Source organism: Punica granatum, chromosome 5, assembly GCF_007655135.1.
Source record: "Punica granatum isolate Tunisia-2019 chromosome 5, ASM765513v2, whole genome shotgun sequence".
Classification (NCBI taxonomy): domain Eukaryota; kingdom Viridiplantae; phylum Streptophyta; class Magnoliopsida; order Myrtales; family Lythraceae; genus Punica; species Punica granatum.
The window spans coordinates 10,085,541-10,100,727 of record NC_045131.1 but is presented as its reverse complement, the minus strand read 5'-3'; the positions used below and the strand labels follow the sequence as shown (position 1 = coordinate 10,100,727).

General features: G+C 41.9%; 3 protein-coding genes across 6 annotated transcripts; all 3 read right to left on the bottom strand.

The window, feature by feature from the left end:
* Positions 1-463: 463 nt before the first annotated feature.
* LOC116207512 (late embryogenesis abundant protein D-29-like) lies at positions 464-1,935 on the bottom strand. 2 transcript variants are annotated; one of them, XM_031540481.1, is made up of 2 exons: positions 1,463-1,935; positions 464-1,295 (listed from the first exon to the last, which is right to left on the bottom strand). In XM_031540481.1, the coding sequence occupies exons 1-2, from the start codon at positions 1,818-1,820 to the stop codon at positions 700-702; spliced, it is 954 nt and encodes a 317-aa protein (XP_031396341.1). In that variant the 5' UTR covers positions 1,821-1,935; the 3' UTR covers positions 464-699. The 2 variants fall into 2 exon arrangements, with proteins under 2 accessions (XP_031396341.1, XP_031396342.1); XM_031540482.1 differs by having other exon boundaries at positions 464-1,292; positions 1,463-1,933.
* A 496-nt stretch (positions 1,936-2,431) lies between these two features.
* LOC116207510 lies at positions 2,432-6,396 on the bottom strand. Its single transcript, XM_031540480.1, has 4 exons — positions 6,269-6,396; positions 5,338-5,687; positions 2,839-4,749; positions 2,432-2,741 (listed from the first exon to the last, which is right to left on the bottom strand). The coding sequence occupies exons 2-3, from the start codon at positions 5,682-5,684 to the stop codon at positions 2,865-2,867; spliced, it is 2,232 nt and encodes a 743-aa protein (XP_031396340.1). The 5' UTR covers positions 5,685-5,687; positions 6,269-6,396; the 3' UTR covers positions 2,432-2,741; positions 2,839-2,864.
* Positions 6,397-8,111: 1,715 nt separating this feature from the next.
* LOC116206853 (5'-nucleotidase domain-containing protein 4) lies at positions 8,112-13,874 on the bottom strand. Of its 3 annotated transcripts, none has more exons than XM_031539673.1 (17): positions 13,407-13,874; positions 13,130-13,248; positions 12,786-12,905; positions 12,360-12,449; positions 12,116-12,231; positions 11,731-11,830; positions 11,418-11,489; positions 11,295-11,342; positions 11,129-11,206; positions 10,929-11,048; positions 10,563-10,668; positions 10,181-10,344; positions 9,676-9,810; positions 9,436-9,566; positions 9,235-9,297; positions 9,061-9,139; positions 8,112-8,500 (listed from the first exon to the last, which is right to left on the bottom strand). In XM_031539673.1, exons 1-17 carry the CDS (start codon positions 13,705-13,707, stop codon positions 8,435-8,437), a joined length of 1,908 nt encoding a protein of 635 aa, XP_031395533.1. In that variant the 5' UTR covers positions 13,708-13,874; the 3' UTR covers positions 8,112-8,434. The 3 variants fall into 3 exon arrangements, with proteins under 3 accessions (XP_031395533.1, XP_031395535.1, XP_031395534.1); XM_031539675.1 differs by having other exon boundaries at positions 13,163-13,248; positions 13,407-13,873; XM_031539674.1 differs by having other exon boundaries at positions 13,151-13,248; positions 13,407-13,872.
* Positions 13,875-15,187: the final 1,313 nt, after the last annotated feature.

Sequence of the window (15,187 nt, the reverse complement as noted above, 5' to 3'; positions counted from 1 at the left end):
TTGAAACTTCAAGTACGACATCTTGTCGTAAATTAGGCAAGCTGTGCCGTACAAACAGTGTGTTGTGTCGTACAAACAGTTGATTGATATTTCAGTCGATTGATTCTTAGAATTTCCCCCTATGCTCGCGTTAAAAGCTGAGACTACTTGGATTTAATAGACAAGAGCATTCCTTCTCGATTTAATCTCATCGTGGATCTTAGTAATCGGCGAGATGTTCGATCTAAGCATTGATTGGTTAGTTGCACTACACTAATTGTAGTAATTGGTTAGTTGCACTACGCTTATTGTATGGATGTATCTGTCGTCGTAATTTGCCTCGGAGGATTCCTTGGACGTCTTATTTCTGTAATTTCTGTATACTCGTTTTTCAGTTTTCACAAAATTCCTCATTGCTATCAAGAAAAAGAGATTATATATATATACACACACACATATAGTTAGCACTTGCAATAACAAGTCATGTCGAGAACGTACATCAGCCATTGTATTATTCAACAACGATCGGACCTTCCAATTTGTTTTACGATATCATTTAAGATGTATTTAACTTGTGAGCACACCTAAAAGATTTCGAAAATTGTTGTAAGGTAAAACATCTCTTAAGGAAAACATTTAACATACTAGAAAACACATGTACACATCCTCAACTCTCCATCAAACCCCGACAGCACACAAAATACTACAGCCCAAACAACCTCAGAGCTCCTCGTCCCTTCCCCGGCCGGCAAAGTCATCCTTAATGTCCTTGGATTTCTGCTTCGCGGCCTCATAGTTAGCCGCGATCTTCTCCTTGGCCTTCTCCACTGCCTCCCCGGCCTTTGCCTTGGCCGCCTCGTAACCCTCCTTGGCCCACCCCATGTTCTCCTCCGCCTCCTCCTGCTTCCTCTTCACTTCCTCCCCCGCGTTCTTCCTCGCCTCCTTGGCGGACTCCTTCGCCTCTTCAGATGTCCTCGCGGCCTTCTCCCTTGCTTCCTCAGCCGTCTCTGCAGCCTTCTGCCTTGCCTGCTCGGCAGTCTCTGCGGCCTTGTCTTTTGCTTCTTGGGCCTTCTCTGCGGTCTTATCCTTCGTCGCCTCTGCCTTTCTTTTTGCTTCCTCGGTGGTCTCTCCTGCCTTCTCCGTGGCAGTGCTCGTCATGTGCTGGGCTCTCTCCTCCGCTGCATTCTTTATGTTCTCGGCAGTCTCCGAGGCTGAGTTCTTGATCTCGCCCGCCTTCTCATAAGCCCTGCTGCCTTTTTCCGACGCCGTATCCTTCATGTCGCTGGCTTTCTCCGCCGTGTAATGAGCTGCTCCTGCTTCATCAAACCACAATTAAGCAAATCCAATTATTAACTTGCGATAGATACTATCGATACACTCCCATGATCGAATGATCGAGTAACTCCGAGAAATGCAATGACAACCGATATGAATTCACCAGTGTGATACAAACACGAGTACTGGTCGATTGATCATCACTTACCAGAGGCCATGTCCTGGATCTTGTCTTTAGCGGTCTTGGCCGTGTCACCGGCCTTCTCGGAGGCTGTCTTGGCTGTGTCCTTGACGTCATCGCTGAGCTTAAGCCCAAGCCCTTCGGACAGCCTATCCTTGGCCCAGCCCGCCCACGACTCCGATGCCTCCTTGGCCTCCTTCCCGGCATCTGCCGCCGTCTCCCCTGCCTGCCCTGCTCTCACCTTTAACTCTTCAAAGTCCTCTGCCTCGTCGTTTTTGTTCGAAGGCATGTGGCCGACACCAGAACAGCTGCAGGTGGCGGCAAGCACCACTGCGGCCGCTGCTGCCACCACGAAGAGGAACCAAAAGGGTCGTCTTAAGGCCATGAATCTTGATCTTGCAAGCACCGAATTGTATCAAAACCGCCGATCTAGAAGTCGGTACAAACTCCAGAAACCTGACGAGTCTTATCGACTTCTTTGGCAATGTGGGAGTTTGCCATTCGTGCGGCGCGGGAATTTAAACGTGCGGAGGGAGGGGGTGGGCAAGTTGGCAGGTGTCGTGCTACGTGGAAGTGTGAGGGAAGTTGGTCGGACTAGATGACACGTGTCACCGAATCCCAGGTGTCAGTTCTTGGTTTCCTGTTTTGGAAATGGTCGAGGATGGTGTCCGACAGCCGGGCCCACACAATCAGTTCAATATTCGCGCAAAAAAGGGATGAATGCTCATCTGTTTAACGGAGCTTCCAGGCAACCCACGACCGATTCCTAGGAACTATCCACAAATCTTATACAACAAAATCCGAGGAGTTTATAAGCTCGGACCCAATTCTGCATTTTGAATGTTACACTACCGCGAAATTCGATCTTCACTTCATTTTGTACGATGAAACCGATATTTCACGAGATCGATCTCTTATCTCGCCTTGCATGACAGTCCTGTATTTCACGGCATGAAAGTGTTGATGTTCGAGCGAGTGACTTGTTCGACGCTATTCTTTTCGATCAAAGCAAGAATTTCTGCATAACTCATGTATTAGAAAAATCGAGCAGTTGTCACTAACTCCGAAAGTGCATATCCGCGTGACTAATCTAAATCTACCGACCAAACAAAAGAGGGGCAAAAGATCTGAATGACTTAGCTAACTAGAACCTACAATTACAAGCATGCTCTAAATTTAGGTCCAGAAGCCACACGGTAATTACACTTGGAATGAATTGCAGACCCGACATGAATAGCTCGCTGCGGTCGTCCTCTGAGCCTCCTCACAAACACAATTTCATTCGGCCCGCACCTCTGTCCTCTACCTGCAAGATTATATGAATCACATCGAATCGTGTCCAGTGGAAGAGCAAAGGAGCTCTCACTAACAATGCTTGAATGAGGGTACTAAAATTTCCTTACCCTGCACTAGACATGTTCATATGGACTTAGGAGGCTTTACAGGTCTTCTTGTTGTGGCCCAGGCCTTTGCACTTGCTGCACTGTAGCTGCCGCTTGATTGAGTCCAGCGGATCGGCCGACTTCACCTTGGGCCGGCCTGGTGGCCGTCTCATGGGCGGCGGAGTTACCGTTATAATTGGCAACTCCCCCGAATCGCCCGTGGGTGGCGGCTCCACGTTCGGGACAGGATTGATTGACTCGGCATAGGTAGCTCTGTAACTCTCTACTGTGAAGTACCTTGAGCAATAATCGTAAGGGCTCCGGTCAATCCCGTCAAAGACCGCGATCGCATGGGAGCACGGCAAGCCCGTGATCCGCCAACCTTTGCAGCTACAATCCCAAGCCTCGACGTCGACAATCTCGATGGACTCTCCTCGAACCTCGAAGGTGCTCCCGTGAGAGATCAGAACGCTAAGGGACTGAGCCTCCATGGCCTCCTTCTGGAGCTTCTCCTCCTTCGAGGGCGTTAGCTTTGAGACCCACTGGTTCGATTCCACTCTCCAATTGTAAATCGCCTCCATCATCTTTCCTCGGAGTGAGTCGATGATCTGGGTAATTGGAAGCTCCTGGACCTCTCCAACCCAGCAGTAGAAGTCCTGCCCGTAGTTCGATTGCATGAAATTATACCTTGCCCCAGGGAAGAACACACTTGCCCAGTGCTCCGGTTCACTCTGTATTACCCAATCATAAGCTTCAGCTGAAATATTCTTAATGTTCTCAAGTGCCCGCTGAAAGCCCTCCAGCTTAGGGGCATGAGCTGCAGCATAGAAATCATTAATCATGAACCTCCTCGCTTCATGTGAGAACTGCCCCTTTAAGTCCTTGTTGAGCTTCTCAGCTAACTGGCGTAAACAGTAGCTGTGGTAGCAGTTCTCAAATACTTCAGGCAGAGATTTCTTCAGCCCATATTGAAAATCAGCAATGAATGTTATCTGCTGAGTGTTTGAGAGTGCAGACTTGAGCTCCTGAAGAAACCAGTGCCAATTCTCCTCAGTCTCCTCATCGACTATTGCAAATGCTACTGGAAAGATCCCATCATTCCCATCCACAGAAACTGCCGCAAGAAGAACTCCCTGGTACTTTGAGAGCAGTGGAACACTATCAAGGAACAGAAGCGGACGGCAGCCCTGTTCGAAACCCGAAATACAGGCATGGAATGAGACAAAGAGACGGTGAAAGCTCAAGTCTTCCTTCGTGCTGAAGGTAGCAAAGCTTCCTGGATTGGTCTCCTTAATTCTCTCACAGAAAAATGGTAACAGCTTATAAGAATCTTTATACGACCCTTGAAGCTGCTCCCTTGCAATTTCTTTTGCCCTCCATGCTTGTGAATAGTTCAGTTGAATCCCGTACTCCTTCCGAATGTCCGCAGCTATATCTTTCGGCTTATAATTTGGAGATTCCTTCAGCTTCTCCTTTATAATATTCCCCACCCAGCCCCTAGTCGCTCGGTACCCAGCCTTCACATTACCTCCTTCGCAAGTATGATTCTCATTCATTTTTTTAATACATATCAGCTGAGTGGTGGACAATCTCGATGCATAAATCCTCCATGGGCAGCCTTGGGACTTGCACTTAACGCTTACTCTGTGACTGTCATTCTTCTTGTATCTGTAAGCAAAACCACGGGCAATCGAGTACTTGTGCAGGGCTTCCTTGAATTCATGGAAGCTATTAAATCTTTGGTCGACTCCCGTTATTGTGTTTTCCCACTGCAGCGCAGCCTTGCGATTCTTCTCGTCACTGGAACTTGGAGGAATGCTCTTCAGAGGAGGTTCTTCATGCGTCTCCATCAGCATATCACATGGCACGTCAACGGGAGCGGGAGCGGGAGCGGCTGGGGGGGCTGCCTCTGAAACAGTTGTTCTACTGGACCTGCACAGCGAAGAGTCAGCCTTGATGTTTCCTGATTAGAAATTCTTCACATTATTACAGCACTAGCTTTCACCACATATCATGCTATTGGACAGGCTCTCCTCAGACAAAAATTTGCAGTTACCGAAAGAATGTTTTTTATTATAGTTTTCTACATAAAATAAGTTTATAATATCAGGTTGCACATAAAAAGGTGCAATATTCAACAGAACCATGAAGAATTGTATGTGTGTTCTGAAAAGGTCAAAGAAAGAGGCTCTGATACCAGAAAGAGCCTAGTTTAGCAATAATGTTATACATGAGAAAGTAGTCAGGACAACTTCTACCACTAATCAGGCTAGCTAAAATAATTCAGTGGAATACATTATTGGCTTCCCAGTAATCTGTTTTCAAAAGATATTGGCATACACTCCTATTAAATCATCAAACGAATCTCTCGTCAAACACTATTATGCAATCATTATAATAGAATAGATTTAATAATTGCTCTAAGCTCTAAAGTGCAGCCTGGATTAAATCTACGATATATGTAAACTACCACCAACAATAAGAGAGTAAGAAACAATCAAGACCAGTAAAAGTAACTACCTACTAGCAGGCATGTTGGACACGTTCCGAGCGGCAGCTTCCTCAGACAATATGAACACATCGACTGAGCCAGAATCGCCGACAAAGCTCACCATGCGCTGCAAGTCCTTATCTTTAGAGATCGTGATGAGGGTCTTCTTATTACCCGGAAGAAAGTACTTTATGGTCATATTACCAACACTGCAGCTGAACATCTCAGCCACTTCATTCTTAAAGTCCTGCAACTGGATCTCCTCATCAATGTCTATCGCGTAAGCATCGCCACCGGTGTAAGAGAGCGACCCGTCCTTGTTAGTCACAAAATCTCCCCCCGACTGACATATAGCTATTATTTTCTTGGTCGCCATGACCTAGCAGAAGAAACCACAAGAATCATCAAAACAGAGTAAACAAAAATCTCAAAAAACCGATTCCACTTCGTTGCATGCATCCGAAAATCTACTATGACTCGGTCATATTGAGTGACTGATGCTGTATGAGTGAAACTCTCTGTATCACATAGAACAGAAATTGCGCATCTGCTCATTCCGCGAGATATCGCAATCCAATTGAGCTAAAAAGTATCGAAATTTTTTGCACATTGGCATCAAATCATTGTCAAAATCAAAATAAAACCATGTATAGGAATCACCACCTTAAAGTTTACATCTTTCTCAGAATAACTGGCAGAAACTCCTAAAGGGCTCCACCTTAAATCAAGAACATGCACATAGCATATTGCCAGCCTCCAAAAGGACCAAACTTTCAGAAACCCAGATGGAAATTATGAACTAAGACCAGAGCCAGAAGCATAATAAAGCGTCAGACACGGTCAGCATGGAGGAAAACGCCCCACAATTCCAGCAAAAAGAAAAACCCTAATTGACTCAGAATGTCATGCGGCCCACACGCTACAATGGCGAAATTCGAACTGGTCTCGAAGGGCAGATACCTCTGATTAAGCTAGCGCGAGAGGATTACTTCTTGATCTTCCCACAGCCTTGAGCTCCGTCTCTCGGTTTTCGTCTTTCACCGCAGCGGCAAGAATCGGAAGCGAGCGCGAGGTAAGGGGACCTGAGGGTAAAGAAAGAAAAAGGAGGGGTCAAACGCTGCGCTTTATCCGATATCAAAGTTGAGGAAAATTGTGATTTCCACCCTTAATTTATGCATACGTGCCACTTTGCACCCCAAAGTTTGCATATTGCCATTTGCACGCTTTACTTCGAAATTTTTAAGTACCATAGGAGACTTTGTAGGTATGTTTCCACCAACTTCGAGCTGAATCGACGTTTAATTAGAAACTTTAAAATCATAATCTCTAACAAAATTTGGAAGTTCCAAACATTGTTTCTTATAAGCAATTAATAACCGATCACCAAAATTATTTCATTTTAAATATTAATTAATCCCCAACCCTAATTTCAGTTGTTTTAAAGTAATATTTTTCCTAAATATCTTATATCTTACAAATTAACAATTCAATTTAAAATTTTTTTCATAAGTATTCTCTCAGCAAATATTTTTCGCACGAACTCATAATATTATTCTCCACATTGACAATCTATGCTCCGTCAAAATAGTTAAACTCATATACCTAAATTTATGTTTCAGACTCGCTTCCTATTAATTATTTAACGTTAAAACTAAGAGAAAATGAAGACATGATTGCAATGGCTCACATAATAATGAAGCTAAGTTTGGAATAGAAAAAAATAAATGATTTACCATACCAATCACACAATTTTTATATGTGCGAATTAATTTTTAGTCAATGATTTTCAACGGTATTATAGCTAATGATGTTGGCCATAAACTAAAACCAACATTAAAACTTAAGGGTGCAAATCGGCGTCGCGGAAATTTCAGGTATAAGTTAATTTAAATTCAAAAACTAAAGGTATTTTAAGTTGCTCTTGGACAAACTCCAGGGTGCAAAGTGATTCAACGTCAAAACTTCAGGGCTTGAAATACAATTATACTCGAATTAAGAATCAGCAGCGCCGCCTGAACGGATGTTAGAATCTTCCGAGGCTTAAGGACCGCTGATCACGTTGACTTTCGGAGATCTTGACTTTGGAAGCACTACGTGGCCCAGATCTGACACCTCCTTTGATATTTCTCTTTTCTGATTGGATAGAGTCTTGGAAGTCATTGCAAGTTCAAATCACGAGCTCCCCCCGTCCACAATCCATCGAATTGGCCACCTGGGCGAGCGACACGTGTCCCGCATATCCGAGGTTTTCAGTGAAGAACATCTCTTGATCTAAAAATACATAGATTGGTCTGATCGAGCAATGAAATGTTAATGCTAATGGTTAAATGCTTGGATCGTGCTATAGTCATCCAATGGAGGAATCCTCGATAGCATCATCAATGGGAACCCCTCTGTGTCACCAAGGCGCACCTCGTTCTACGTCACCTGCTTCCACGTGAGCATCATCGTGCAAGTCACGCGTCTACACGTGGCCGGGCTATCATACGTTATGTATGTCCGTCTTACAACTCATACGAACCAAAAGGCAAAGCTTGTCATTTTCTAATTTATTCTAGGTGGTAAAAGTAAATATTTTATTTCGCTATAAGCTTAGTTGTCAATCTAAATCATCGAAATTCAAATACTCCAAATAAAGGAGACGTAATACTCCACTTAGAACTAAGAGATTCCAAATTTGATTCGAGCTAATGGAACTTATGTCTGTCTTTGTTTCCTTCCATTTGCAACAAAGAATTATCATCTTAAATTAGGGCGCTCAAGTAGTTGGATTCTGACTTCAGATCCTAATGTATTCACCGTATATTACGAAACCGTCATTTTATTTACTGAACAGCCACAGGAAAATTATGCGGCATCCAGAGCCATCGATGACGGGTTCATTAAGCATCTCTCTATCAGTTACATGAGCAGCTTCATCTGATTGTATAAAACAGATGCCTCCAGAAGGGTACACTACAAGCAAATGGGCACTTCGTTAGAAGCATAATGTTCCTCCTACACGAGCTCCCGTTTAGCTGTTCGCCAATATCCTCGTGTCTTTCATAGGACATTGTGATAACTTACAATGGCACCACCACTTATTAGCTTTGGTAAGGTTTTGTTGCCAAAGTACATACATCCAACTTAGCTACTGGCCTCGGTCTCATCATGCTGCCAATTGTAATGAGAGCACGAATCATGGGCAAGCGTCTGCATCAGATGAAGCAGCACAAGATACTTAGTTAGAATGAGCTGATGAATAGCCAAGGCATAGATAGGGTATGGTAGCAAAATATCTTATCGTACGACAGATGAACGGGATCAAGACGGGAATTTCCAGAAAGCATAGTTTCTCATCCAGACCCGACATCGAACTTGGCCTAGGTTGCAACCAGGATCAACAAAGACGCGCACACACACACACACACACACACACACACAGATATAATACAAAACTAATAAGAAATCGATGAAAACAACACGAACCAATTCACTAAGAAAATCAGATTGGACCATCAAATTTTGAAGATTTAACTAGTCAGTGGGTTCATCTACAGACAATGTCCAAAACCTGGAACGGGCAGGAAACCTGCTTCCAGTCGGAACAGTCTGACCAACCAGATGGCTTTGGGTCCCTAAAACTATGTCAGAAAGTGGCAACTTCATTAATCACTTTGTGGAGTAGAGTCCTTTCAAGCTCTCAAAACACCCACACTGGAGCATGAAAACGCGATGATTTGTAGAAGAGGAAAAGTGATGCTTCAAAGTACCTGTTCTTGTGAGCGGAAGTACATGAATGGTGTGTAATGCAGGAAATTGGAAACCCTTGATGTGTAAATATCAGCATACCTGTCATGCAACCATCATTGTAAGCATGCTGTTTACAATATACACTTCATCATATATCAATAAAAAAGGTGTCTTTATGAAGCAGAAAAGCGTACTTTTCAATTTGTCTCATCAAATGGCTCTTATCCCACAAACCTGCTCTCGATAGGAAACCCCACCTAACGGACAATCGGGCATAAAGACATTTAGAGCAATTCAGTTTTCTTACATCAGATCAACGTGCATTTCCACTTTCGAGAAAAGTGAAAAACCGGAAGCTGATCCTTAGCATGTTCTGACGAATTTTATTCCTTTACCTTCTGTTAAACAGCTCTCCGTCTGCTTCCAACATTGGTGCTATTTTCTCATCCAGTCTTTGCATAACTATCAGCAACTTCTGCATGCTTTCAGTCAGTTCTTCATAGTCCATGTTTGTAGTGGATAGTGTCTGTGTGAAACCCAGAGAATTCTTTCATTACTAATACTACACTAGCCTACTTGATTATATATAATTCCGTTGAACACCAAAAGAGACAGAGTTCTTTGTCATGACTCACTTGAGCAGGACGTCCTTTAGCCCGCCTCTGAGAAGCAAGCCGAAGCTGGTTAAAAAGGTCTCCAACAACTTCCTTTTGGTTTATGAAATCTATCAGTGTCTCTCTATGATCCCGACTTTGGATCAAAGCATTATACTGCAATTTCAAAAATTTTACAATACATGAAACAAATATTAAAATCACCAATATAATATGCACCCTTTAAACACAGATGTTCGTCGTGCCTAATTGATTATGTAAAATGCCCTGCCTTCTGATTTCGTAACATGAAAAATGCTCTTGAATTCCTTACTTTCTTCGTTTTCTTTGTGACAAAATAGGGAGAAGGAATCATACTTGCATTGAAAAACAGATTTCCTTACATACAACCCACTTCCTAAACTTGTTTGCTGCGTTTTCACAAAATGAAAAAAATATATATATATGAAAACTCATTTGCATAGTTTAATTTACTGCCTGTTAATTAAAGAAGGATGTTCACTCGTTCAATGCCAAGAATACTCACCTCTTCTTCCAATTCTCGGCAAATTAATGCAGTTCGCCACCGCAAATGAACTTTGGACTGACTCACATCCGTATATATGTGGTCCCCCACATAAAGGATCTCATCTCCGTGGATGTTGAGGGAATTCTCAACCATCTGAGCGCTTCCCCCTGAGTACACACCCCCTGCAGCAAGCAGAACATGAAAGGAAATAAAATCCCATTGCTAAAGTGAATTATGATCATTTAATGCTGGCGGACCCACATTGATTGTGAATGTAGGCTACAACAAGCATTAGAAAAAATAAAAATAAAAATAAAAATAGTTCCAATCAAAAAGAACATTTTTCAGATGCAGTTTCAGTTAAAGTCCCCTCTAATAAAGGTTGTGTAAAGCAGATCACCTGTACTAGCCTTGAAGCATGGACGCATCAGGCCCTCTCCAGTCACCACCTCATACATCGGATGTGATGTCTGGAAAAACTCGGGCTTCCTTGCCGACACAATTACCTGTATAACCAAAAAAGTGATAAATATTCATGTAATCCCCACCAATATCTATCAAAACACCAATCTTTTCATTTTCAAGCAAAAATCAACAAAACTATCAAGAGATTATAAGATCTCTCAAATAATATTCAGACTGAAGTGTCATGATTCAAGTGTCTATGACATAAAAAATTAGTTATTTCCAGTGAAAGAACCAGAACCTTGGAGTTGTGTGTCTAAAGTAACAAATAAATAGAGAAGAAGAGGGGAGCTCCACTCACTATGTCAAATAAGTCTCGCCAGCCCATATCATTGGGAAGAAATCTGTTGAAGGAATGCTTCATCATTTTGTCCGTATAGAGAAAATCTGAGTTGGTGATGAGCAGAAGCTTCTTACCCGCCTGATTGAAGATATACCTCAGAAATGAGGACAAGAGTGTCTTCACCAACTATAGAACAGCAATAAAATTATGAGAAATACCTCCTTCTGATCCAAAAGTGCCAGAGGTAACTCCGGATCCGGCTCCACAAAAAGTTCGGGTTTAGACATTATCTCACTCTGTACAGAAGCCACAAGTCATTAAAACTTTGCTGATTAAAAGAGGACAAAAAGAGCTGGAAGAAGAAGAAAGAGATGAATTTATTACCTTCAGCTGACCTTCTACATGTGCCCTGAAGAGGGCCTTCACAACAGCCTGAAGAGCATTTCTTGAGTTAATTGGGGGAAAAAGATTATCGGCACAAAAGAAAGATTAGTACAGTAACATTGCCTTGTAAAGGCCCTTGTAATCAAGTGGACCGACTTTTGCCGCTACCGACCCATCATCCAATCTGTCAACCATCTGGAAGGACTCAGAGGGATGTTAAATGCACATCTTATTATATCAACAAAATACAGCAAAACGCGAGTTACACAACAAATAAGATATCAGCAGCTATAACATGTAGAGACAAGTCAAAGAAGAAGGCCCCGAAGAAGCAACAAAACAATCTGCAAAGATTTATATGAGGAAAGGACAGTAAAGATTAAATGAATAAGTGAAGTATAGAATTAGAGGCACAGAACATTTTGGGAAATTTTACCTGCATATAAGCCACAGCTTCTGAGACTGAGAATAGAGTGTTGAGGAACTCCCATCGGGTTTCTTTCCTTAGATCCACCAGTTCCCTCCCATAAATCTCACTGAATTCATCAAGTTGGGAACACAAAAAATAAGAACCCACACCATTTTGGAACTGGTAACATGTAGACTCACCAAATGCAGCGAAAAAAAATCTGCAAAAACACTTTAGTGATATGTAACATTGCAGTTGGTGACTGCTGAGAATAGATTCTAAGATTATGATTACTTGTCTAGATGATGATGATCTGGCTCACAAGTTTTCTGATCTTACTTACTAGAAAACCCTGTTGATTTCAATCCTAGATGATATTCCAGCTACTGGCAGAATAAACCGGGCAGGGTACCTTACAGCTCGGGTAGATAACATTCTTGTACCATGCATGGCCCTCTTCACATAACCAAAACGATCAGCCTTGACCAAGTTTCCCCTTTCCTTGTCAATGACCAGTCCTCTTATGACCTAGATAGAACCGAAAGAAGAGAAGATAAGAAATAAGTGAAAAATCAACAACAATTGTTAAACCTACATAACTTCTCGTCACAACAAATATAACTATAGTTTGCAAGCAGATAGAGAAAGGAGCGAACCAAGTCGGGATCAAACGCGAGCCCATCAACAGGAAAACCCATGTTCCTCAAGTTCTCCATACAGTAATCATAAGCCCGCCCTTCCCAAGCCTGTAGAATTACAAACGATTCATTAGCAATACTACTGGCACAAGTGGGGAGTGCTTTAAACAAGAAAAAAGGTCAAGGAACTCCTAAGAGCACTAAGCCATGAGCATTAACATAATAAAATAGAATACTGAGCAAGAAACTAAGGCAGGGAATCTGCGATCAGACGCTGTATTTGCAGGGCCTCTAGAATACAGTTAGCATAACATGGATAAATTGCAACTGTTTTGTTGATATTAGTGCCATTATCATAGCAGTAGTTGCTCAAAGATCAATCTATTATGTGCACTTTATAAAGTTCCAATCAAACTAGATGAAGTAAATAAGTTTGGAAATTACCATCACATTGTAATGCATCAAGGTGTAATCCATGTCATAGCCAATAGCACTGATAGACCGAAGATTCAATGTGCGAGTACAGAATATTCCACGAGGTGAATGTCTTGATGAGAAAGGACTCTGCACAACACGGAAGTTTGCACTTCAGGAATATGAAAACAGGAAATGGACAGTAAAGGTTCAGCAAATAAGCCATACAAGCAAAAATACAGTGACAAAATGAAATTCAAAGCAAGTCGGACCATTTTCTATTGCTTTGACATATGAATGCACAAGGTAATGCCAATTAAAAGAAAAAAAATCATAACTTTCCCATGAAATACATGCTACCAAGAAACACATACTGCAGACGGACAGACACATACAGGAATACCCAACTTTCTTAAAAGATCCTCAGCTTCTTCAGCTTCCATCTTCGCAACTTCCTCAATTGGACCTTCCAGGGTAACCTGTCCATCAATCCCTACCAATAAAAAAAAGAAAAAAGGCCAAACACAGGTGATTCGAAAAGCTTAACCGTCATCATTGTCAAGGAACTACCAACAGCAAAAATCCAAAAACCAAGCACAGTTCATGAATGAAGGAGCTGCAAGAGAAAGTTTCAGAATTTAGGCAACCAACCAAAAGCCTCAAGATGTTCCATTTTCACGTTCAAATCCCCCTTTGTGCTCTCTCCCAAGTAATCGACATCGCACTTACTCGAAGACGTCACAGAGAAAACCTCCGACTTCTCCCCAACACTGCTGCTGCTGCTGCTGCAGAGGCACAAAGTCGGAGCTTTACGAGCACCCACCTTAGGAATCTGGGCAAAATTGGGTCTTACAAAGACCCCATGATTGTTGATGAAGTGGGCAGCCGCCATTGAAGGAGGGGTCTCCCTTTGCGCAGAGAATTTGCCCAAAACCTCAGCGGCCGACTGCATCACCCTCTTGCTCACTCACTCAGCGACTGAGCACCCTGTGAAGCTGAGAGCCCGAAAATAAATATCGGGCTTTATACGACGTGAGACCGCTTAAAGGGAGAAAGTGACACCGTACAGTAGTAGTGTCTCCGGATATTCCTTGTCGGTTTCCCTTTCTTCGCCCCGCCCTGATAGCAGAAGCCGGTCTTTGTTTAAAGATATTTTTATATTATTCTAATCTTTTTTTCTTTATGACCATGAACATTCTTCCTTCTTTAATCTCTCCCAAATCGGAGTTCCGGCATGTTCCTTGCTCTCCATTCCGGGACGTTCTTTGCATCCCGTAATCGGATAGTGAACGCGGACTAAAATCGAATACGAAATCTAATTGTATCGCTGCACTACGCTCCAACCTAATTCTGTTTTCACCTAACTCTGCTTTCATTTGGGCTTTTATAGCCAGGTTTGGTGAGAGCTCACCAGTGCGAACAACCGGAAAGTCAACGCCGTAGGTCAAGGTTGACTGTCAAAGTTTTTTTTTTTTAAAAAAAAAAAATTTGATTTTGGTAGTCGGGTCGGGCTGGCTCGTTTCGTTTGATGGACGGCATGGACAAAAATCCTTGACCATCTCTCCGGGGGCCCGGCCCAGTGACGGGGTCTCCCATTCTGGAGGACTGTTGAACTCAAATATGATGGAAGCTCATGCATGGCTTCAAGAAAAACGTGCTTATTCACGTATCCTTTTTCCATTTTCAAGTCTTCAGTACTTTGGGTTACAAATGATCATTATAATATTTATATTTTTTTTTATCATAAAGATAGATTAAGAAAGTAAGCTTTCGTTTGGTTTTTGAGTTAAATTAGTGATCTAACTCAACTTAATTTTGTATAATTATTGTAAATATTAATAAATATATTAATATATAGAATATGTATATATAAATGTGAAAATAGATGATTAATTTATTATTAAAAATTGATTATAAAAAGGAGATAATAAATTTATTATTAAAAAATGATTAAGAAAAATATGAGTGAGAAATTATTAACAAAACAGTAATAATTATATTATTGAATTTGTATAAGAATAAAGTTGAGTTGAATTGAGTGAAATTATAATTTGAAAAACAAACAAAGCGCTTGTTTCCACGTGTTCTTTCTTCCTTAAGCTTACCCACATAATTCTAATTTGTGCCTTTATTCCACGCCGGCCACTAATTTTCCTTGGCTTCCACCGCCTTCTTTTATGATTCCTTATATATTGTCTTCTCTATTCATCCTTCCATTCAGTTTTCAGATTGAGGGAGAGGTCGAGAATGGAGAGGAACTGAGAGTGATTTGAGTTTAAAAAAAAGGAAAAAGAAAATAAATCTATTGTTCTTCGATGTTTCGGGATTTGGGGGCTTGTTAAAGTCAGTAATCTATTCTTAAATTAGTATTTTTATTATCGTTATGTTAACATTTTTAAAATTGCATTGTCATGTCTATGTTAATGTCCCGA